General features: G+C 44.7%; 1 protein-coding gene across 1 annotated transcript in view; it reads right to left on the reverse strand.

The window, feature by feature from the left end:
• The window catches only part of FKBP9 (FKBP prolyl isomerase 9), a 50,902-nt gene extending 28,796 nt beyond the window's left edge, over positions 1-22,106 (reverse strand). The window contains exons 1-5 of the mRNA XM_015133750.3: positions 21,787-22,106; positions 6,390-6,535; positions 5,779-5,968; positions 4,676-4,821; positions 606-795 (exon numbers count right to left, since the gene is read on the reverse strand). Coding sequence (XP_014989236.1) covers positions 606-795; positions 4,676-4,821; positions 5,779-5,968; positions 6,390-6,535; positions 21,787-22,007 — 893 coding nt within the window. The 5' untranslated portion in view covers positions 22,008-22,106. The remainder of the gene's footprint in view (positions 1-605; positions 796-4,675; positions 4,822-5,778; positions 5,969-6,389; positions 6,536-21,786) is intronic.
• Positions 22,107-24,976: the final 2,870 nt, after the last annotated feature.

Consider the following 24,976-nt stretch of genomic DNA (forward strand, 5'->3'; position numbering starts at 1 on the left):
TTGGCATCAAGCACATTCTCTGCCCACTGTACCTCCTTGACATCACTTCTGGCCACTCCTCATCTTGGGCCCTATAATGAGGTTTATACCTGGACAGCTAAGCACAGTATAGGGGGATGGTGGGAGTCGAGGGTCTCTCCTGGCTTCCTGCAGAACCATCTAAAACAGCCCCCAAGAAAGAGATGGTTACAAGAGCCTATGAATAAATTTAAGCCCATCTCTACAAAAAATAAAACATTAGCCAAGCATGGTGGTACACGCCCACAGTCCTAGCAACTAAGGAGGCTGAGATGAGAGAATTGCTTGAGCCCAGGAGTTCAAGGTTGCAGAAAGCCACAATCATGCAGCTACACTGCACTCCAGACTGGATAATAGAACGAGACTCTGTCTCAAAAAAAAAAAAAAAAAAAAAAAAGGAAAGAAAGGAAGGAAGGGAGGGAGGAAGGGAGGGAAGAACTAAGTATCAGAAAATAGAAACCTATATTAGAGATGAAAATGCCAACTATGAATCAGCATGGACAAAGTATTTAAATCATGGTCCAGCCAATGGCAGACTTTATTCAATACAACGTTCTGGTAATAGAAGACTTTAATCATTTCCTTACCTGGAATCAAAGAGGGTGCCATCCAGAAGCGTGCCATTGTAATGATACCTGAGAAAGTCCCCGCTTTGACTTATCCGCTCACAGTTTTCAGGTACTACCTTGTTCTCAATGGAAATGCTGTCCTTGGGGTTATGGAGGTCCAATAATGCAACATCAAACACCAGAGATGCCTGACCGGGAATGTCCTTCCCTAGAATGGAATGGGAGAAGATGATTAAACGGGACCCAGGATTTAGGACGTACTTTACAACTCAACAGCCTCGGGGTTGGTGTTATTCACTTCTTGAAGTTTTGAAGCCAAGGAAACAAATGTTCTTCCAGGTCTTGAATGGGCCCCCATAGTGTCCAACCATGGGCTGATGGTATAATCTAAAATCTGACTCAGCAAAATGAGAAAATTGATATTAATGACATAAGCAACCACCATGACCATATTTTCTGGGCTCATGCTGAAAAATCAAGGCTCTATGTAGGTGGGCATGCACCCACAAGCAAACCCAAATACATACCTCTGTGGGTTTCTGTTTGTGAATAAATGCAAACCACAGACATCTAAAGGAGGTAATTCCAAATCTCTGGTCTGGTTCTGGAGAACTGTACACAGTCTTGTTCTTTGGAACGAACAGTCAATTTTTTAGAGGCAAAAAGTAAAACTCAACGCCTTAAGTGTATCCAAAGCAAGATATAAATAACATGAAAGTTAGCAGAGATAACAGAGAAAAAATGGCACCCACAATCCAAAATATAAATAAATAGTCCTCAAATCACTTCTGTCTAACTTCTAGGTAGTACTGCTTCTCTTGGATGTTCCTGACAGTGGGAATATTTTGAATATCTGCAAAATGAAATCCACATGAAGAGATTACAGGACACTAGTTCTTCCTGCAAAGATCAACATCAACCAATAAATAACCCAAAATCCAGTAATTTGGGATAGTAGAAAGTTAACCAACAAACCAGTCCCTCACTTTTACTTGCCATTTGTTATACCATGCAAAGGAGTAGGCCCGGACAAGCAAACTAGATGCCACCAAGCCTGAGCTCCTTCCACTGGCCTTTGGCAAAGCCCACCCTGCATCTCCTTCCCCTCCAAGGAATGATGAAATCTGCTGAAAGCCGGCTGCTGAGTCAGCCCCTGGAATGCAAGGTGTGGTCAATCCCCAAATCACATGCGTGGGAGATAGAATATTAATCTGTGTGTGCTTTACTGTATATTTTCATTTAAGATAAAAATGAAAGCCTTAAAAGTAACCATGGGGTTTAAATTTTTCTTTTCTTTTCTTTTCTTTTTGAGATGGAGTCTCGCTGTGTTGTCCAGGCTAGAGTGTAACGGCATAATCTTGGCTCACTGCAACCTTCGCCTCCCAGGTGAAGTGATTCTCCTGCCTCAGCTTCCCGAGTAGCTGGGATTACAGGCACCTGCCATCATGTCCGGCTAATTATTGTATTTTTAGTAGAGACAGGGTTTCACCATGCTGGCCAGGCTGCTCTCAAACTCCCGACCTCAGGCAATCCGCCCTACTCAGCCTCCCAAAGTGCTAGGATTACAGGCGCAAGCCACCGCGCCCGGCCTGGGGTTTCAATTTTTCTAGCATCAATGTGCACTAAATGAATAATGTTTTCTATAACAACTTTGCAGAGATATAATTCACATACCATACAGTTCAACCATTTAAAGTTACACTTGGATAGCCGAGCACAGTATTCAAGTATAAAGCAATAAAAAATAACTACTCTAAATAAACTATTATTTATTTAAAGTAAATAAATAATATTTCTCATATTAGGCTCACATCTGGTTTTGTTATGTGGCTGATGACAGAAGGATCTGGGAGCCAATGTGAATGAACTTCTTGGGGCCAAGGACAAGACCATTTGAACATCAGTAAGAAAACAGTAACTGCCAGGCACAGTGCCTCCCACCCATAATCCCAGCACTTTGGGAGGCTGAGGTGGGAGGATCACTTGAGTCCAGGATTTCAAAGTAATCCTTGGTAACATAGTGAGACACTGTCTCTAAAAAAATTTTTTTAACTAGCCAAGCATGGTGGCACACACCTGTAGTCCTAACTATTCGGGAGGCTGAAGCAGGAAGATCACCCAGGAGTTTGAGGTTATAGTGAGCTGTGATGGCGTCACTCCAGCCTGGGTGACAGAGTGAGAGCCTGTCTCTAAAAATAATAATAACAATATCTACATCTTGGTTGGGGGGAGAATTAAGACATGTTTATGGCACTGTTTTAAACTTTATTTTTCCTTTAGTAGGGAATTTCACCCCTAATACTCTTTTTAAGAAACCATCTGCAGATCCCCAGCATGTAAAATATATAAAAGTGGGCCAGGCACAGTGGTTCACACTTGTAATCCCAGCATTATGAGAGGCCGAGGTGGGTGGATGGCTTGACCTCAGCAGTTTGAGACCAGTCTGGCCAACATGGCGAAACGCTGTCTCTACTAAAAATACAAAAATTTGCCAGGCATGGTGGCATACGTCTGTAGTCCAAGCTACCCAGGAGGCTGAGGCAGGACAATCTCTTGAATCCAGGAGGTAGAGATTGCAGTGAGCTGAAATTGTAGTGCACTGCACTCCAGTCTGGGCAACAGAGTGAGACTCTGTCTCCAAAAAAAAAAAAATTATATATATAAAAAAGTATATATATATGAGTATATGAGTATATATATGAGTATATGAGTGTGTGTGTATATATATATGAGTGTGTATGTATGTGTGTGTGTATATATATATGGAGGTAGAGACGAGAGATGGCTGAGCCCCACCACCTCAGGCTCCCTTCTCCTGCTCTGCTCCAGAGCCAGAAAACAACATCGAAAACATATTGGCTATTGTAAGTTGGGTATCACTATCAGTAAATTTCTTAAGAAGCATCATGTTCTCATTTATATCCTTAACTACGAAGTCATCTGCTGCATAATGAAGTTTTGGTCAACAACAGACCACATATATGAGAGTGGTCCCATGAGATTATCATATCATGTCTTTACTGTACCTTTTCTATGTTTAGATACACAAATTCTTGTCATTATGTTACAGTAGCTCACCTGTGAGTGAGTACACATGAGTACACAGTACACATGCTGTGCAGGTTTGCAGGCTAGAAGAACAGGTTACACCATACAGCCTAAGTGTGCAGTGGGCTATAGCACCTAGGATTGTGTAAGTGCACTCTATGGCATTTGCACAACAATGCAATTGCCTAATGATGCCTTTCTCAGAACATATCCCCATTATTAATCAACACATCACTGTATCCATCTGCTGTGTAAACGCCTACAGGTCTCTATGTTGTGTCAGCATGTCAATATGATTAAACGCACCTGAAATTCAAACATGAGTACCTGAGAAATTCTATTTATCAGTCAATATTATGTGTTTTCCTTCACAGGAAAACTACAAACAGGACACTGCTTCTAATTAATGTGTTTTCTAACATTACCCTTTGCTTTTGTCCATATGGAGTTAATGTCATAGGTAAAACCCATTGTAGAGGTGCAAATGGGGAGATCTGGCAATTCTGACATTATGTGGCTAAATTTCTACCTTGATATCTGCAACTTTTATAGTGTCTAGTTCAAGTCTCATTTCACAAATGTTAAAGCCAGAGAGGTTGGTGGCCAAGGCCATAGCAGGTACGCCAGGAGCAGAGGAGGTTACTTATGAATGCCAACGACCATAAGTAAGTGGAAATTTCTGCAACTCAATCATCAGACAGCAGACAATCCAGACTAGCACTGTCAAATAGAACTTTCTGAGGGATGGAAATGATCTGGGTCTGTATTTGCACTGTCCAGTATGGTGGCCCTCAGCAACCTGAGGCTATTAGGTACCTAAAATGTAGCAGTGCGACCAAGGAACTGAATTTTAAATTTTAGCTAATTTTAACTTGTTTCCATTTCAATATAAATAGCCACATGTAACTAGTGATTACCGTATTAGACAGTGTAGGTCTAGACCGAAAGGTCTAGTGGGTTTCATGTGGTGACAATTGAATTAACCACTGCAATAAAAATAAGGATAGGAGAGAGTGGCTCCAAGAAGGAGAAGGACTTACCATCTCCATCCTCTCCATAGGCCAAAAAAGGAGGAATGGTGATGATGCGCTTCTCACCCACACACATCCCCAGCAGCCCTTTATCCATTCCAGGAATCAGCCAGCCAATCCCCACATATGTGTCATACGTTTTCATGCGATTGTGACTGAAAGCCAATGAGAAAGGGAAAAAGTTCCACACCATGAGAATGTTTCCAACTCATCTCTCAGTACAGTTTTTGTTACCCAAATATCAGCTAAACAATGATCTCATACCCATCCCTAGAGATAGGCGTTTATGGATCTTTGCCCCCAAACTCAGGGCAAATGTCCTCAAGTTTAGAAAGAAATAAAAAGCATGCATTTATACCAGTGATAGATAAAAACAGGCCAGCTATTCCACTAATCAACCACGCTCTAATGAGAATAAATTGCAAAGGGTTCCCAGATCTCTGACGTGGCCCCGTGCTACTCCATAGCTTCATATACATTCATCTTTCCCCTCCTGCTTCCGTGGGAAAACTATAAAAATGAACCAAAACGTGCATAAGCCTCCTGAAAAATAGATGCTTTCACGGCTGGGCGTGGTGGCTCACACCTGTAATCCCAGCACTTTGGGAGGCCAAGGCAGGCAGATCATGAGGTCAGGAGATCGAGACCATCCTGGCTAATATGGTGAAACCCCATCTCTACTAAAAATATAAAAAATTAGCTTGGCGTGGTGGCATGCACCTGTAGCCCCAGCTACTTGGGAGGCTGAGGCAGGAGAATCGCTTGAACCCAGGAGGTAGAGGTTGCAGTGAGCCAAGATCGTGCCACTGCACTCCAGACTGGGTGACAGGACGAGACTCCATCTCAAAAAAAAAAAACAGAGCCTTTCACTTAATAATGAGATCTCAAAATACTGTTAAGTTAGATAAACATTGCTCTTCAATGTTTCTAAGATGTATTAAAATTTTGACTCTGGCACCAGAGAAGATGCAACGCTGACCAAAAGTCTTAAGTAGATGAGTTCGGTACTGGTTACAGTGGAGAAGAGTCCCCATCGGCATAAAAAGCAAGACAGAAGGAAGCAACTATGCGTGGGACATTTCACTGATACTTCCATGAATGACAGGACTTACCTCGAATCAAACAGAGTTCCATCCAGGAACGTCCCGTTGTAGTGGTACCTCACAAAATCAGACACCTGGATGGTCCGAGGGCAACTCGGGGGCTTGAAATAGGTATGAATCTGAACCTGGTCTTCAGAATTCCAAATATCCATCAGAAGTACATCAAAATGAAGCACTGAATTGGGGGGGATCACACCAGCTAGAAATTAAAGATTTCACACTGAGTTCACAGTTGCTGACTTTCAGGCCAGATAAATAAATACCTAGGATGCTGCCAAGGTGAATGTGGGCCAAAAGGGTTCAAGCAGTTACTGCTCTACAATCCCAAAATGACCCATTCTTCCTCCCTCTTTCCTCCACATGAAATTGAAAGAAAAGAGAAAAAACAGTTTTCTTCTCATTGAGGGTATCATTCAATACATCTGTGTTAATGACACTTTCTTTCACATCTAGAAGAAATAAACCTAAGATGGAAATTTTAGCTGTGTATGAGTTCACTGCTTTTCATTTTCCCCCAATCTAAAAAGCTTCCAAGATTCTCCAGTCTGTTTGACTTAACATCCTAAAAGTGTTCTCATTGTTTCTGCAGATGTGTTTATAAACGAGGAAGAAAAGCTTACAAACTCCTTCACTTCCGTAGGCAAGCTTCGGGGGAATCTTCACGAAACGTCTCTCGTTTACGCACATCCCAACAAGAGCCTGGTCCATCCCTGTGATCAGCTGTCCTTTTCCCACAAACACGTTGAAAGTGGAGTCTCTGTCATAGCTGAAGACCCAAAGGGTAGGGAAAGAGAGAGAAAAGTATAAACAGTCCCTTCCTCAGTAAAAACCAACCTGTCAAAATGCGCCCACAGATGTAATGTGGCCACGGCAAAGCAAAAAGCCTGCCAAGGAGTTACTGATACAGGAACATCTCCACTGGACAGTACTTGTAGGGTTGGAAATTTTAGACTATCTTGAATATTGCCAGCAAATCTAGTTCAATAAGAATCAGCATAACTCTCTCTAGAAAAAAAAAAAAAATGTGTTAAGCTGATTTTGCAAAATAATTACCTATTCTTTCACACACACAAAAAAAGAAAGAGTTGGCTGTGGTCATGCCAGGGCTTTGGAAGGCCAAGGCAAGGGGAGTTAAGTTGAAGTTAGCCGGGGCAACAAAGTGAGGCCTCCTCTCTTCTAAACAAATAAATACATATAATTAGCCAGGTGTGGTGGTGCATGCCTATAGTCCCAGCTACTTTGGAAGCTGAGGTAGGAGGATCGCTTGAGCCCAAGAGTTTGAGGCTGCGGTGAGCTATGACTGCACCACTGCACTGTAGCCTGGGTGACAGAGTCTCAAAAAATAACATAAAATAGAATAAAATAAAATAAAATAAAATAAAGACTTTACAGCCGGGTACAGTGGCTCACGCCTATAATCCCAGCACTTTGGGAGGCCAAAGAGGGTGGATCACCTGAGGTCAGCAGTTTGAAATAAGCCTGGCCAACACGGTGAAACCCCGTCTCTACTAAAAATACAAAAAAATTAGCCAGGCGTGGTGGCACACGCTTGTAGCCCCAGCAACTCAGGAGGCTGAGGCAGGAGAATTGCTTGAACACGGAAGGCGGAGATTGCAGTGAGCTGAGATTGTGCTACTGCACTCCAGCCTAGGCAACACAGTGAGACTCTGTCTAAAAAAAATAAAAAATAAACTTTACTTCATTTTCTATGTCATTGGTACCCAAAAGCAACATCATAGGTACTGATGGCCTAAGTTCACACACACACACACACACACACACACACATACACACACACACTTGATTTTTTTTAAAAGGCATCCAGCTAAGTTAAACACAGAGGCAGCATGGTAAGAGCATAAAACATACTTAAACTCTCTTAATCTCAGTTTCCTCCACTGCAAAATGCAAGAAATAATAACAGCCTTTCCAGGATCTGTATAACAATGTGAAAAATGCTCTGAAAACCAAAGTGCTGTGCCAATATTGCTATAATTATCACAGGTAATAGAAAGTATGATGTAGTCTTACGATCACTAATATACATGTTTTAAAGGCTGATAGGCAATGGCCTTAGATCAAAAGATAAATAAGGAAATCATGGCTGTGACTCACACCTTTATCTTCTTCAGTGTCAAATGTAGCAATCAACAGAGGTTTGCCTATTAGGGGACCGTGCCAGGTGCTTTGGGGGATATAAAGTACAAGGCACGGACTTTGCCTACAAGTAAGTACCTTATAAACTAATAGAGACCCACAGAGTTTCAGAAGACATAAAATACAATGCTCTATGGCATTTTATAACAACAGATTTTTACTCACTGACATGGAGGGATATATACAATATGAGTAAAGGGCAGGTTACAATGCCAGGCGTGGTGGCTCATGCCTGTAATCCCAGCACTTCGGGAGGCCAAGGAGGGTGGATCACTTGAGGTCAGGAGTTTGAGAGCAGCCTGGCCAACATGGTGAAATGCCATCTCTACTAAAAACACAAAATTAGCAGGGTGTGGTGGTGTGCACCTGTAGTCCCAGCTACTTGGGAGCCTGAGGCACAAACATTGCTTGAACCTGGGAGGTGAAGGTTGCAGTGAGCTGAGACGGTGCCACTGCATTATCATCCAGCCTGGGTGACAGAATGAAACTCTGTCTCAAAAAGGGTGGGGGGTGGGGACAGGTTAACACAGTATAAAATCACCCCATTTTCAACTTACATATATAGATGCATTTGAAAAAATCCACAAGGCAATACATGAAATATTATCTATCATCTACAGGTAGAGGACTTCAGGTGACTGAATTTGTTTTCTCTTTAATTATCTTACTTTTCAAAATGATCATGTAATTACTTATGTAATAAAATGTTAAGAGCTGCTGGGATTTATTTCATGAGAATGTGTCACCCTTCATTTTGCAAAATACTTTCACTTTTTCCTCTTTTTCCCTAATGAACAGTTTGGGCGAGCAACAGAGTCCACCTCACCACTCCCCTCAGGGCAGCTTCCTGAGACCTGGCCCTCTTGTCTTTCTCCTCCTAGTTTTACAGCCTATTTTAATAGGTTTCCTTTCTTCAAGGTCAGTGAACAGAAAGCAAGATTTCAAGTACAGGCCAACAAGCCAGAGGACAAAAGCACATGGCCAGTTTTGTGCCCAAGTCAGCTTTACACCTCCACCCTCTACCTCCGGGGCCCCAATCCGCACCCCCTGGAATGCCCGCTCTTGAATTACACTTGGCTGGCGACTCGCCCTGCCACTAAGCCATCATCAAACTGGCAGATTCATTATAATAATGGGCCAGAAAGCAAGACTTCAAAGACTCCCAAGCACAGAACACACAGAAACAGCAACAATGCACCGGCATACTTTAAAAATATTTTTTTCATTCACAGAACCTGAATATACTTCCCAAATTTAATAAAACTTTTTAATACTAACTACCATTGACAGAGTATTTATTATTTGTTGGGCACAGTAGCAGACTAAGCTCTTCAATATATACTACACCATTTAATCCTCATACAGTACTTTAAGTGGGTGCTATGATACTCAGACTCTTTGGAGGTTACAAAACTTCCCAAGCTCATGAAATTAAACATGAGGAGGGAAAAAAGTGAGAATCTAGGACCATCTGACTCTCATACTCCGGGGTCAGGGCCTCTCTAGAGGTGTACAGAAATAGTTGTTGCCCAGCTTGGGCAACATTGTGAAATCCCATCTCTACTAAAAATAGAAAAAATTAGCTGAGCATGGTGGTATGCGCATGTGGTCCCAACTACTCGGGAGGCTGAGTTGGGAGGATCACTTGAACCTGGGAGGCGGAGGCTGCAGTGAGCCAAGATCGCACCCTGGCACTCCATCCTGGGTGACAGAGTGAGATCCTGGAAAGAAAGAAAGGAAAGAAAGGAAAGAAAGGAAGAAAGAAACAGGTGTTGCCTCACAATATTAACTTCTTCATTTGATGTTGCCTAACCACTGTGAACAATTAAGCACCAAAGTGCTAAAAACCAAAAAACCTTTCTGAAAGAAAATGTATACATTTATACATTAAAAAGGTATACATTTATACAAGAGGCTAACAATGCAAGACCAGTCTTATCTACTGCTTAAAATTCTGACCATCTGCAAAAATAAAGTTGTTCTGAACAAATTTATTCTGATCAGCACAACTGGCACAAACTCATGGGCAGCATCAAGCCCAGAACTGGTCATGAAAATTATTTCTGCACACTCTGGAATAAGAGCATTTATACAACCTGTCTTGGGATCTGGCTTATTTACACCTTTTACAGGCATCTCATTCAGGGGCCCGCAGGAAACAGATGACACACCCAAACGAAGTTGTTCCAGGAAAGTTTAATAATGGGGTTGTGCACAGCTGAGATCATAAACAATGGTGAAAAACTGAAAGGTTTTCCCCTGTGATTGGGGACAAGGAAAAGATGCTTGCTTTCAACACTTCTGTTCAGCATGGTCCTGGAACTCCTAGCTAGAGCAATTAAGCAAGACAAATAACTACATGGCACAGAAATTGGAAAGGAAGAAGTAAAAATATCTCTCTTAACAGACGAAATAACTTTATATATAGAAAATCCTGTAAGAGTCCATAGAAAAAGCTGTTAAAACTAATAAACATTGGACTTCATGGTTCTGCGGGGGGAAAAAAAACTAATAAACAAATTTGGCAAAGTTGCAGGATACAAAACCTCAAAATCAGCTGCATTTCTATACACTAATCTTAAAAAAGGAAATGAACAAAATAATCCTATTTACAACAGCATCAAGAAGAATGAAATACTTAGGATTAAACCTAACCAAGGAGGCAAAAGGAGAAAACCAGAAAAACATTGCTGAAAGAAATTAAAGAGGGCCGGGCGCAATGGCTCATGCATGTAATCCCAGCAATTTGGGAGGCCAAGGCAGGCGGATCACCTGTGGTCAGGAGTTTGAGATCAGCCTGGACAACATGGTGAAACCTGTCTCTACTAAAAATACAAAAATTAGCCAGGCATGGTGGCATATGCCTGTAATCCGAGAGAGAGAGAGAGAGAGAGAGAGAGAGAGAGAGAGAGAGAGAGAGAGGGAGGGAGGGAGGGAGGGGGAGAGAGAGAGAGAGAGAGAGAGAGAGAGAAATTAAAGAGGACACAAATAAATGGAAAGACATTTCTTGTTCACGGACTGGAAGACTTAATATGGCTAAGATGTCCACACTAACCAAAGCAATCTATTGATTCAATGCAATTCCTACCAAAATCCCAATGGCATTTTTTTGCAGAAATAGAAAAAAAACAAAACAACAACAACAAAAAAACTAAACTAAAATTCATATGGAATTTTTTTTTTTTTTTTTTTTTTTTTTGAGATAGAGTCTCACTCTGTCACCTAGGCTACAGTGCAGTGGTGCCATCTCAGGTCACTGCAACTTCCGCCTCCCGGGTTCAAGCAATTCTGCCTCAGCCTCCCGAGTAGCTGGGATTACAGGCACCTGCCAACATGCTCGGCTAATTTTTGTATTTTTAGTAGAGACAGAGTTTCACCATGTTGGCCAGGCTGGTCTGGAACTCCTGACCTCAGGATCAGACCACCTCAGCCTCCCAAAGTGCTGGGGTTACAGGTGTGAGCCACAGTGCCTAGCCTTAGAATCTTGAAGGACTCTAAATAGCCAAAACAATCCTGAGAAAGAAGAGCAAAGCTGGAGGCCTCACACTTCCTGATTTTGAAACATATTATGAAACTGTTGTAATCAAGGCAGCATGGTACTGGCCCAAATATAGACATATAGACCAACAGATCAAAATAGCCCAGAAATAAACTTTTGCCTATATGGTCAAATGATCTTTGACAAGGGGCTAAGGCTACACAGTGGGTAAAGGACAGTCTCTTCAATAAATGGTGCTGGGAAAATTGGATCTCCACATGCAAAATAATAAAGTTGGATTCTTACTTTATACCACAGGAAAGAATCAATTCAAAATGGATTAAATACATAAATATAAGATCCAAAACTATAAAACTAGGAAAAAACACAAGGGAAAAGCATAATAACATTGGATTGGATATGACACCAAAAGCACAGCTAACAAAAACAAAAACAGACAAAGGGGACTTTGTCAAACTTTAAAACTCTGAGCAGCAAAGAAAACAATCAACAGAGTGAAAAAGCAACCCAAAAAAATGGGAGAAAATGTTTGCAAACCTCATATATGACAAGGGATTAATATCTAGAATATATAAAGAATTCCTAAAACTCAACAACAAAATAACCCAATTTTAAAATGAGCAAAGGGATTGAATGAGTATTTCTCCAAAGAAGATATACAAATGGCCTACAAGCATATGAAAAGATGCTCCACATCACTAAACAGCAGAGAAATGCAAATCAAAAACCACAATGCAGGCCAGGCATGGTGGCTCACGCCTGTAATCCCAGCACTTTGGGAGACTGAGGTGGGCGGATCACCTGAGGTCAGGAGTTCAAGACCAGCCTGGCCAACATGGGAAAACCCCATCTCTACGAAAAGTACAAAAATTAGCCAGGCATGGTGTCATATGCCTGTAGTGCCAGCTACTCGGGGGGCTGAGGAAGGAGAATCACTTGAACCTGGGAGGCAGAGGTTGCAGTGAGCTGAGATCACGCCATTGCACTCCAGCCTGGGCGACAAAAGTGAAACTCTGTCTCAAAAAAAAAAAAAAAAGAAAGAAAGAAAAAGAAAACCACAATGCAATATTATCACACACACACTTGTTAGGATGACCACTATCAAAAATTTGGAAAATAAAAAGCGATGGAGAGGATATGGGAGAAACTGGAATCTTTGTGCACTTTGATGAGAATACAAAATGTTGTACTTGCTCTAGAAAATGGCCTGTAGGGTCCTCAAAAAATCAAAAATAGAAGTACTGTATGATCTAGCAATCCTATCTCTTGGTGTATACCCAAAAGAACTGAAAACAGAATCAGGCCGGATGCAGTGGCTCATGCCTGTAATCCAAGGTTGAAGCTTGAGCCTAAGAGTTCAAGACCAGCCTAAGCAACCTGGTAAAACTCCATCTCTACAAAAACACAAAAATTAGCCATGTGTGGTGGTGTACAGGTACTATAGTCCCAGGTATTTGGGAGGTTGAAGTGAGAGGATCACTTGAGCCCAGGAGGTCAAGGCTGCAGTAAGCTGTGATCACGCCACTGCACTCAACCCTGGACAACAGAACAAAAGACTCTATCTGAGCCGGGCGCGGTGGCTCATGCCTATAATCCCAACACTTTGGGAGGCGGATCACCTGAGGTCGGGAGTTAGAAACCAGCCTGACCAACATAGAGAAACCCTGTCTCTACTAAAAATACAAAAATCAGCTGGGCGTAGGGATGGGTGCCTGTGATCCCAGCTACTCAGGAGGCTAAGGCAGGAGAATCACTTGAACCTGGGAGGCGGAGGTTGCGATGAGCTGAGATCTCACTACTACACTCCAGTCCGGGCAATAAGAGTGAAACTCTGTCTCAAAAAACAAAACAAACAAACAAACAAACAAAACCACTCTGTCTAAACTAAAACAAAAACAAAACAACAACTCAGATATTTGCACACACATGTTCACCTCAGCACAATTTACAATAGCCAAAAGCTAGAAGTAACCTAAATGTCCATAAACAAATAAATGGATTAAAAAAATGTGGCATATACACACAATGAGATATTATTCCTTCCTTAAAAAGGAAGGAAATTCTATCACATGCTACAATATGGATGAACCTTGAGGACATTACGTAAAGTGAAACAAGCCAGTCAGAGAAACAAATACTGCTTGATTCCACGAATTATATGAGGTATCTAAAGTAGTCAAACTCATAGAAACAGAAAGTGGAATGTTGTTATCAGGGGACAAGGAAGAGGGAAAAATGCAGAGAAGTTGTTCAATGGGCATAAAGTTTCAATTTTGCAAGATGGAAAAATTCTAGAAATACATTGCACAACAGTGTGCATATAGCTAACACTCTCTATTATACAGTTCAAAATGATTAAAATGGCAAATTTTATGGTTTTTTTAAAGTAATAACAAAGTGGCTGTGTGCAAAGGTGTGTAGAGAACACAGCAAAACACAAGGGAGAGTACCTCTGTGGCTGGGTAGGGAATGCTGCTATCACACCTGAGCTTGAATGACAGAGACAGAGAGGGCAGCTAGGGGCTATCTGACAGGAACTGGGCCCTTTAGTTTAGGGCCACAATCCATGGTGACCCTACAGACAGGAAGCCAGAGGAATAAATACCTTCACCTCACTCTCTTCCCTCCCTCTGAACATCTGATGCCTGATAGGGTTTGGATCTGTGTCCATGCCAAATCTCATGTTGAAATGTAATCCCCAGTGTTGGAGGTGGGGCCTGGTGGGAGGGCTTAGTGCCATCCCCTTGGTGATGAATGAGTTCACAGATCTGCTTGTTTAAAAGTGTGTGGCACCTCCCACCCTCTCTCTCTTGCTACCGCTCTTGCCGTGTGAGATGTCTGCTCCCGTTTTCCCTTCCACCATGACTGTAAATCTCCTGAGGTCCTCACTTGAAGCTGACGCCAGCATGCCATGCTTCCTGTACAGCCTGCAGAACTGCGAGCCAATTAAACCTCTTTTCCTACAAATTACCCAGCCTCAGGTATTTCTTTCCAGGGACACAAGAATGGCCTATTACAATGTCCCATTGGCTGAACCCAACCAAAGCCAGAAGACAAAGGGTCATTAATGCACTCCATACTATGCAGATGTAGTCCATACAGGTCAGCCTCCCAGAGCAGAAAGCAAAGGGAACAGGTGGAGGGTGGACCTAGAAAGGCAAAGGGAAACCACCTAGCACATCCAACACCCTCCTTTACTCTCCACCAGCTTATTTTTGTCCCCTTCCATTACTGCCCCAGGAGGGTGATGGGAAAGGTGTCTGTAGCACCCTCTGATGATGCTCTTTAAAATTATTAACCCAAGGACCACTAAGACAAGAGACATCAGAGTCAATTCACTAAACTGTCTACATAGAAGCTCACGTTTTATTGGTGACACATTACTTGAGATAAATAACTATCCTCATGGCTATATTCTTCCTTTATTTATTTATTTTTTTTTTTTTGAGATGGCATCTCACTGTCACCCAGGCTGGAGTGCAGTGGCACGATCTTGGCTCACTGCAACCTCTGCCTCTCATGTTCAAGCAATTCTCCTGCCTCAGCCTCCCTAGAAGCTGGGATTACAGGCACAAGCTACCACGCCCAGTTAATTTTTGTATTTTTAGTAAAGATGCGGTTTCACCCTGTTGGCCAGGCTGGTCTTGAACTCCTGACCTCAGGTGATCCACCCGCCTCAGCCTCCCAAAGTGCTGGGATTATAGGCGTGAGCCACCGTGCCCGGCCCCCATGGCTATATTCTTAAGGCATAATGGGGCTTCTAAATGTACGTTTAAATCTGCAATAAGAACAAACTTTTAAAAGGACAAATGGCAGGCTGGGCACTGTGGCTCAAGCGGTAATCTCAGCACTTTGGGAGGCCGAGGCGGGTGGATCACTTGAGCTCAGGAGTTCGAGACCAGCCCGGGCAACATGGCAAAACCTTCTCTCTACCAAAAATACACAAATTAGCCACGTGTGGTGGCACATGCCTGTGATCCTAGCTACTCGGGTGGCTGAGGCATGATAATTGCTTGAACTCAGGAGGCAGAGGTTGCAGTGAGCACCACTGCACTCCAGCCTGGGAAACAGAGTGAGACCCTGTCTTAAAAAGAAAGAAAGAAAAAAAGACTGCCAGATTTTCAGAACCCATAACAGAAGGGAGGCAAAGTAAGGAAGAACAAGTCCACTGGGCATGGGAACTACCTTCTGGGGGTCTCAAAGTTGGTCCTGTCTCACTTGGGCCAACTCAGATGGCTGACTCACAGGGGATCTGCTTCGCGTTTGGACTGTGGTCCTGCCACCGCCCTTCACGAACGGGACTGAAACGCACCTCCTCACTGGCTGCCTAGCACCCAACTGGGACTCACCCCCTCTGCTGGCGGAGTTTCACCACTGAGACTGGATCTTACTGCAGACTTGAAAGCAGGGAGGCAGAGTCTGGCTTTTCTGCCTCCCACCTCCCTCTCCACACATTCACTCCCAAAGGGGACGCTTGGCTTTCTAGACCCTTTGCCCAAGACTATTTCCCTCAAACAACCATCTCTACCAGTAGCTAATGAGACATGCTAGGAGAAAAGAAAAGCAGTTAATGAACCAGCAAACTATCCAGACGGGAAAGTGTGAGAACACTGCAGAGGAGGAAGGGAGAGGAGGTGAGAGAGGAGAGAGGGAGCATGCGGGAGCAGAGAAGAAATGAGAGAGAACGCCTCCATTCATAGCTCCTCGGAAAATCAGACCCTGAAACATGAGCTGTTGGCTTGGATGGGCTTTGGCCCATTAAAACATCATTAAATGAAAAACTTTGCAAAGCAAAGCAAAATCCATTGCTGTTGTGGATTTTTGTTTGTAAGCAACTGCACAAATTAAAATGTCAGATCCCTATAGATGATTCCCATTTTTCACAGGGCTTAGCCCAATAAAATACCATACAGTCAAATTAAATTGTTCATATAAATGTGTAATTGCTCGCAATGACCCACAAATGAAAATTCAAAGCCCTGCTAATAAGTCTTCACCAGGGGTGCTTGGCCAGCTGCCAATGGCCTCAGGAGACCGCAGCAAGAAGTGGCTAGGATCTTCCCCTAGTTAGCAGAAATGCACAGGGCTAACGCATGGTAGCAGCCTGCCTTTCAGCACTCCCCTTCTCCATAGAAAGAGCTGCGATGCAGAGTCACACTCTAAACAACTCCAAAGTTAGCATGTCCTGACCTGGCCAGTTGCTCTGACACCACTGTCCCCGTCAGGTCCCCCTGACTCCATCCTGGCTGCTGCCCAGCCCACTGGCTCTTCCCTGAGGACCAGTCCTGCTGAAAGGGTGAGCCTGGGCCCCCACTTAGGATGATGTGACTTAACACCCAATAGGGTGGACACCTGCCCCAAGCAGGACCCATCAGATTATTTCCTGGAAACCTGTGAGACAGTCCAGCTTGTCGGCATTGGTGGTGGATCCCAGAGGTCATGTGTGCAGCATGGGAAGCTTGCTGGAACACTCTCTTTCTCGTGGGAGAGAATGAAGCCCCGTTTGCAACCCCTTGGGAAGAGGCAAAAAGTCACCTCAGTCCATGATTCTGGACCCTCACAAGTAATTGGCGATCCTTCCAATAAATTCCCACTCCTTTCTGCTTAAGTCTGCAGGAACGGGCTTCTGTTCGCCCCAACCCTCACTTGAGGGCAGGGATTTTTGTCAGCTTTATCCTCTGCTGTATCCCAGTACCTGGAATGTTAGAAGCTGGATGAATCCCTGTGTAAAATGAAGCCCCAATGAGGCTGATCTCTAGAACTTCTACTTACACTATCAGTCCATCCACTGAGCACCTCAATCCTCTTACTCCTCTGAACAAAAACCTTCCCTTCACAAGATCCTGAACAGAAGCATATATTCAGGGCAACTTGAATCTATGGGATGGAAAAAAAAAAAAAAAACAAAGTCCACAACACCCAGCCCAGCCACCCGGGCCTCCCATGGACTGGTTCTCCCATACCATTCTAGTGCCGGGTCCCCCACCTCCTGACCCAAATACTGGGGCCTCTCACTGTTCCTTGAGCATGCACTGCTCAGGCCCAGACCCTGGTCCACCTTATCCACTCTCTTAAACACACTCCCCGCTTCAAGGAATGAAATCCCACCCATGCTCAAGGCCCAACTCAAGCATCAGCTCCTCCTCAAAGCCTTTCCTATGGCTTCAGCAAGAAATCCTTCCCTCCCTAGAACGGGTAGAGGTATCTATGCACACTACTCACAAGGCACTCACCGCATGCTGGCTGCTTTGTGTGAGGCATGAGAGCACCCAGTCCAGAATCTGGAGGTCAGTTATATTAGCTGGGTGGCCACTGTCCTCTCACCTTTCTGGACCTGTCGCCCATCTTCCCACCCCTCACTCCCACTGCTTTTTCTCCATAGCCCTCACCAACTGCTAGTTTACCATATAACTTAAGAGCATGCCTGTGCTCTCACTAGTATGTAAGCTCCAGGAGGGCAGAGATTTCTGTTTTATTCACTGTTACATCCGCAGCACCTGCAAGAGTTGACACTCAGTAAATATTTGTTGGATGAATAAATGAATTCCAGCCTGGCCAAGCTGGCGAAACCCTGTCTCTACTAAACATACAAAAACTAGCCGGGTGTGGTGTCGCACGCCTGTAATCCCAGCTACTCAGGAGGCTGAGGCACAAGAATTGCTTGTGGTGGTGAGACAGCAACAAATCATCAGGCATTAGAGTCTCATAAGGAGCTCACAACCTAGATCCCTCACATGTGCAGTTCACAATAGGGTTCATGCTGCTATGAGAATCTAATGCCCCTGCTGATTTGACAGGAGGCCGAGCTCAGGCGGTGATGTGAGCAATGGGGAGAGACTGTAAATACAGATGAAGCTTTGCTCGCTAACCTGCTGTTCACCTCTGCCTATGTAGCCCGGTTCCTAACAGGCCACAGACCACAACAGGTCCACGGCCCAGGGGTTAGGGACCCATGTTTTATTTATTTATTTATTTTTGTAAATTGATGTCCCATTGCAGCACCCCTGTTTTAGAGCAATGGTTCTCAAGGTGTGGTCCTCAGACCAGTAGCATCAGCTGGGAACTTGTCAGAAAAGCAAATTCTTAGGCCCTATCCCAGAGCTACTGAATCGGAAACCGTATAACAAGCTCTCAACGTGATTCGGAAGTATATGCAGTTTAAACACTACTGTGCTAGAGCATCTACAACTCTGTATACCCAAAAAGGTATGTGGTAGGCACATAATAATATTTATCAAAAGACAAGCCTGGATCTTAAGGGTCTGCAGACACACCCCTGAGCTCCTCCCTGATGAATTTTAGTCATCCTTGGGTCTTATCCCTGCCACCCCAGGATTCCATCCTAACCTCTCCTCCGACACAGACACACAAACATATGGTTAAGCCTTCTCTGTGCTTTCAAAGCTACTTACCTTTCTTCTATCACATACACGGGTGGACTACAGACCATAGATTATGGCCATGAACTACCTGGGTTCAAATCTCCGCTCAATCACTTAGTAGTTAGGTTCCTTGGGCAAATCATTCGAACTTTCTGAGCCTCAGTTTCTTCATTTGTAATGAGGTACCTACCTCACTGTCTTGTGAAGTTAAACGAATTCTTCTAAGATTAAATGAGTTAACATATGTGAAGGCACATGGTAAGAACTATGTGTGAACTTTATGAGAGACAGAGTGTGCGCTACTATCTTACTGTACTTATCACACTACGTTGTAATAGCCTAGGCTGTAAGTGGTAGAGATGGGGAAGAGACATACTAGACTAGGACTAGTCTCTGTCTTGAGGGATAGACACTGCAAAATGTTTGATGAATGGATGGTAGCTCCTCCATGCTCTTTAAACTGCCCTACACTGCCTCACAGTGGCTGCCAACCGTAGAGATGTTCTAGATAGTAGGATAACTTGTTCTACTGAAATTAATTACTATCAACTCAAGCAACAAATTCTTCCCTATGAAAGAAGCACATGAAAGAAGATACACAAATGGTCAATAAGCACATGATGCTCAACATCGTTAGCCATTAGGGAAATGCAGATCAAAACCACAATGAGATATCATTTCACACCCACTAAATGGTTACAATCAAAGACAGACAGGCCAGGCGCAGTGGCTCACACCTGTAATCCCAGCACTTTGGGAGACTGAGGTGGGCAGATCACCTGAGGTCAGGAGTTTGAGACCAGCCTGGCCAACATGGCGAAACCCCATCTCTACTAAAAATACAAAAATTAGCTGGGCGTGGTGGCAGGCACCTGTAATCCCAGCTACTCAGGAGGCTGAGGCAGGAGAATTGCTTGAACCTGGGAGGCAGGGAGATTGCAGTGAGCTGTGATCGCACCATTGCACTCTAGCCTGGGTGACAAGAGCGAAATTCTGTCTCAAAAAAAAAAGACAAGTATAAGTGTTGATGAGATGGTAGAAAACTATGAACCTTCATACACTGCTGGTGGGAATGTAAAATGGTGCAGCCATTGTGGGGAAACAGGTTAGCTATTCTTCAAAACGTTTGTAACATAGTTGCCATAGGACGCAGCAATTCCAGCTCCTAAGTGTATATCCAAAAAAAAGGAAAAGGTACATCCACACAAAACCTTGCATATAAATGTTCATAACATCATCATTCATGATAGCCAAAAAGTGTAAGCAATTCCATCAACTGATGAATGGACACAATGGAATATTACATATACGGCCACAAAAAGGAATGAAGTACTGACATACTTTACAACATAGATGAACCATGAAAGAAGCTGGATTATACAAAGCAACTCAAATTATATGATTCCATTTACACGAAATGTCTAGAAGAGGCAAATCCATAGAGACATAAAGTGGATTTGTGGTTGAAAGGGACTGGAGGGCAGTCTAACTGGGGTTGGGGAGTGACTGCATTTCTTTTCGGGGGATGATGAAAATGTTCTGGAATTGGCTAGTTGTGATGTTTGCATAACTCTGTGAATATACTAAAAAACATTGAATTGTACACACCAAAAGGGCAAATTGTATGGCATTATATCTCAATAAAGCTAGTTTTTTTTTTTTAAGCAACTAAAACAGTAGTAAGAATGATCATTTCTAAGCACTTGCTAGTGCCACATACTATGCTGAAAAGCTTTTGTATATTCATTGTCTGGAACTTCAAAAAAGTCAAGAGTCTACAAAATATTCATAATGACCCTAGGCCTTGGGGCACATAGCAGGGGCTCAACAAATAGCTCTCTCTGCCTGATCTAGTGATTCACGAAGGGAAGTGCTGGCACGGACCAGGGTTTGTAACAAAAGCCTTGGGGAGGAGTAGCCTGGTGCTGGAGGAAGAGAGGCCTGTTAAACCCGAAACTAAACTGGAGGGAAACTGGAGAGCGGTGCTGTGATCCTGAGGCAGAGCTGAGAGAAGGAGTTCTGGGCCTGGTGTAGGGCCTGGTGCAAGGCGGAGTGACGGTCCTGGACCACCTCCCGCCCAGGAGAGGTGTTGTGTTGTGTTTTGTTTTGCGATGGGATCTCTGTCTGTCTCCCAGGCTGGAGTGCAGTGGCACGACCATAGCTCACTGCAGCCCCAAACTCCTGGGCTCAAGCGATCCTCCCGCCTCGGCCTCCCAAAGTGCTGGGACTACAGGCTTGAGCCACCACGCCCAGCCCCAAGAGAGGTTTTTTTGTATGGCCGGAAAGGAAGGGCAATGGTAGCTGCGCGCACAGACTTCTGGAGTTGGATTAAACAATCTGACTCCATTGTTTCAATACGCTTCGTAGCCTCAGTTGCTTGTTACCTTACTGATAAAATGAGGGTAGTGATAGTACCTACCTCACAAGACTGCTGTACAATTAAATGAGTACACTACAATATGGAAAGTACTTACAATTACATCTACACATTGTTAACAGCTCATTGTATGTTTGCGGCCACTAGCCTCTTCGTCATCATCGTTTTGTGTGAGAAGCACCATCTGACTAGATTCCCAAGGGAGCGGAGGGAAGGAACAGGAAAGGGAGAAGAGAGGCAGGCACGAACACCCACTCTTGGGGTTCCAGTTGTGCAACGCGGCCCCCACTCACACTGATTATTTTACACTGATTTTGCGTGTGTCCACGCGCTGGAGGAAAAGGAGGGCGTGGTCTGCCCCAACCCCTCTGCTCATGGTCTTCCAAGGGTCCAGTCCCAGGCAGGCGGCCTAGGACACATGAGGGCCGGGAGGCTCACCCGCGGCGGAGGGTCTGGGGTCCGGGAGAATTTGGGCAGCGGAAGAAGGGAGGAGCGCGGATGCACGGGGCGGAGCTAGGGGAGGTCCGGCAGGAGGGAAAGGCCTGTCGGGAGAGAGGGACGCGCATCCGCGGAGGCCGCGCCGGGCGCCAAGGGCGCGGTACCTGGAGTCGAACTTCTGGCCGTCGGGGAACGTCCCCACGTAGTGGTAGCGCACAAAGTCGCCGCTGCGCACGGTGCGCGGGCACTCGTCAGGCACGAAGCGCCGCTCGATCTGCAGCTCCGCGTCGGAGCCCAGGCCAGCCACGGGCGCTGCCTGCCCGGTCACCCAGAGCAGCAGCAGGAGCAGCGGTGGCGGCGGGGGCCTCCAGCCCCGGAACGCCATCGGGGCGGCGAGGAGAGTAGCGCGGACGCAGTGCGGAGCTCGGGCGGCACGGGTAGGCCTGGGCGTGCGGCTGCGTTTGCAAACGTGGAACGGTCTCCCGGCCCTCCCCGGGCTGCAGCCACCACCCCCTCTCCCCTGCCGCCCGCCCCCCGGCCACAGCTCGAGGGGAGGAGCCCAGCCTGGCCGCGCGCCGAGGGCGGGCCTGCTGCGCCCTGCTCCGCCCGGCCTTGGGAATGTGCGCGCCGCGGCGGGGAGGGGGGCTGGGAACTCCAAATGGGGACCCAGTTTGGGCCTGGGGAGGGCGTGTCCCCGAGCGAGACACTGTGATCTCCAGACAAGGCTTTGGCCCAAAGTCGGAAGAGAAAAGCGCGTACTGCCCAAACCCACCCGCTGGTCTCCGCCCATCCCTGGAGACACCGGGTTTGGTGCCATGAGGGGCTCCTACGTGGCGGTGGATCCAATTTCCCCTTGCTGCTTTGGAGAGGGAGGGAAAATTAGATTTTTTTTTTTAACTTAGTTACAAAGGTATGGTATCTACCTTGAAAGAGACTGAAACCATCCTTGGGGATTTTTTTTTCTTCCTACTTAAAAGAAAAGGGAGGCCGGGCGCGATGGCTCACGCCTGTAATCCCAACGCTTTGGGAGGCCGAGGCAGGCGGATCACGAGGTCAGGAGATCGAGACCATCCTGGCCAACACAATGAAACCCTGTCTCTACGAAAAATACAAAAAAATTAGCCAGGCGTGGTGGCGCGCGCCTGTACTCTCAGCTACTCGGGAGGCTGAGGCAGGATAATCCCTTGAACCTGGGAGGCGGAGGTTGCAGCGAGCCGAGCTCGCGCCCATATAGGAGCCTATGCCAGGGAGGACTTCATCATAGAGACCCAGATGCCACAGGAATTCATCAGAGTAGTCAGATGCACTTGGAATTGGTTGTTATAATTTATTAAAATTTTGAAATAATGAAAGCAAATCAACGCTTTTTCAACTTGTTGTGGAAGCAAACACAATTCTGATACCAAAACCTGGCAAAGAGAGCAACAAAAAGGAAAAATAAAACTGAAAAAACAGGGCACGATCTAATTTATAAATATAAATGCAAAAATACTGAATAAAACGTGATAAAATCGGATTCAACAGTATATTCGGCCAGGCGCAGTGGCTCACACATGTAACCCCAGCACTTTGGGAGGCCGAGGTGGTTGGATCACCTGAGGTCAGGAGTTCAAGACCAGCCTGACCAACATGGTGAAACCCTCTCTCTACTAAAAATACAAAAATTAGCAGAGTGTGGTGGCACGGCCTGTAGTCCCAGCTACCTGGGAGACTGAGGCAGAAAAATCACTGGAACCTGGGAGTTGAAGGTTGCAGTGAGCCAAGATCACACCACTAAATCATACCACTGCACTCCAGAGTGAGACTCCGCCTCAAAAAAAATAAGTAAAAAATAAAAAAACAGTATTTTAAAGGAAAAATATACCATTACGTGGACTACCTAGGTGAGCTTCTGCAAATTAACAAAATGTCAGTATTCTCTGTAAGATGAAGATAAAACAATAATTATAAGATTATTATAATCAATTAGGTTTCAGGGATCGAGTGAGAAACTACACGAACAACAAGAAAAATATTCATTGTTCATCTTAGAGCTTATTCTAGAAATAGAACACCTATTAATAAAATTATAGGACAGGGCCGGGCGTGGTGGCTCAAGCCTGTAATCCCAGCACTTTGGGAGGCCAAGATGGGTGGATCACGAGGTCAGGAGATCGAAACCATCCTGGCTAACACGGTGAAACCCCATCTCCAATAAAAATACAAAAAACTAGCCAGGTGAGGTGGCGGGCGCTTGTAGTCCCAGCTACTCAGGAGGCTGAGGCAGGAGAATGGCTTGAACCCGGGAGGTGGAGCTTGCAGTGAGCTGAGATCCGGCCACTACACTCCAGCCTGGGCGACAGAGCGAGACTCCGTCTCAAAAAAAAAAAAAAAAATTATAGGACAGAAGAAGGGGGGAAAAAGCTCTAAGATCATGTGGCCATAGACTCAAAACAGCATGAGATAAAATTCAACATCTACCTCTGATTTTAAAAACAAACAGAGGGCCTGGTGGCTCACTCCTGTAATCCTAGCACTTTAGAAGGCTGAGGCAGGAGGACTGCTTGAGCCCAGGAGTTTGAGACCAGCCTGGGCAACATGGCAAAACCCCACCTCTACAAAAAAAATACAAAAATTACTCACCCCTGTAATCCCAGCACTTTGGGAGGCCAAGGGGGCAGATTGCTTTACCTCAGGAGTTTGAGACCAGCCTGGACAACCTGGCGAAACCCGGTCTCTACTAAAAGTACAAAAATTAGCCGGGTGTGGTGTTGCATGCCTATAATCCCAGCTACTCTGGTGGCTGAGGCAGGAGAATTGCTTGAACCCCAGAGGCATAGGTTGCACTGAACCAAGATTGCACAATTGCACTCCAGCATGGGCAACAGAGCAAAACTCTATCTCAAAAAAAAAAAAAAAAGACAAAAACTTTCTGATTGTAGTCTATTAATGGCATTGATCACCAAAAAGTACTTTTGCACGTCATCTTTGTATTGTCAAACAACATCTTGATTTTGAAGTATATAATCATTGATAATAAAAATTGTTATACATTTTATTGGCATGAATTCAGACATTCAGTTCATTCACTATACATTTACTTTGGTCCAGTCTTTGCTTCACTTATGTCTCTGTGGCTTCAGGCAAGTCAGGTAACTTGTTACTTCCACCCTTGACTGTAAAACGGATTATACTTATCTTGCCTACTGACCTCTTATGGCAATTTCGGGAAATATCTTGGTGCTGAATTAGTTTCTAGGCTCAGATGCTAAACATACAATACATATTAATTGTAAAGACTTGGGATTTGAAACTTGATCACTTAAACTAGATGCCAAGAAGTCCAATCTTCATGACAACTCTGTATAAGGTCAT

This window comes from Macaca mulatta, chromosome 3 (genome assembly GCF_049350105.2).
Source record: "Macaca mulatta isolate MMU2019108-1 chromosome 3, T2T-MMU8v2.0, whole genome shotgun sequence".
Classification (NCBI taxonomy): domain Eukaryota; kingdom Metazoa; phylum Chordata; class Mammalia; order Primates; family Cercopithecidae; genus Macaca; species Macaca mulatta.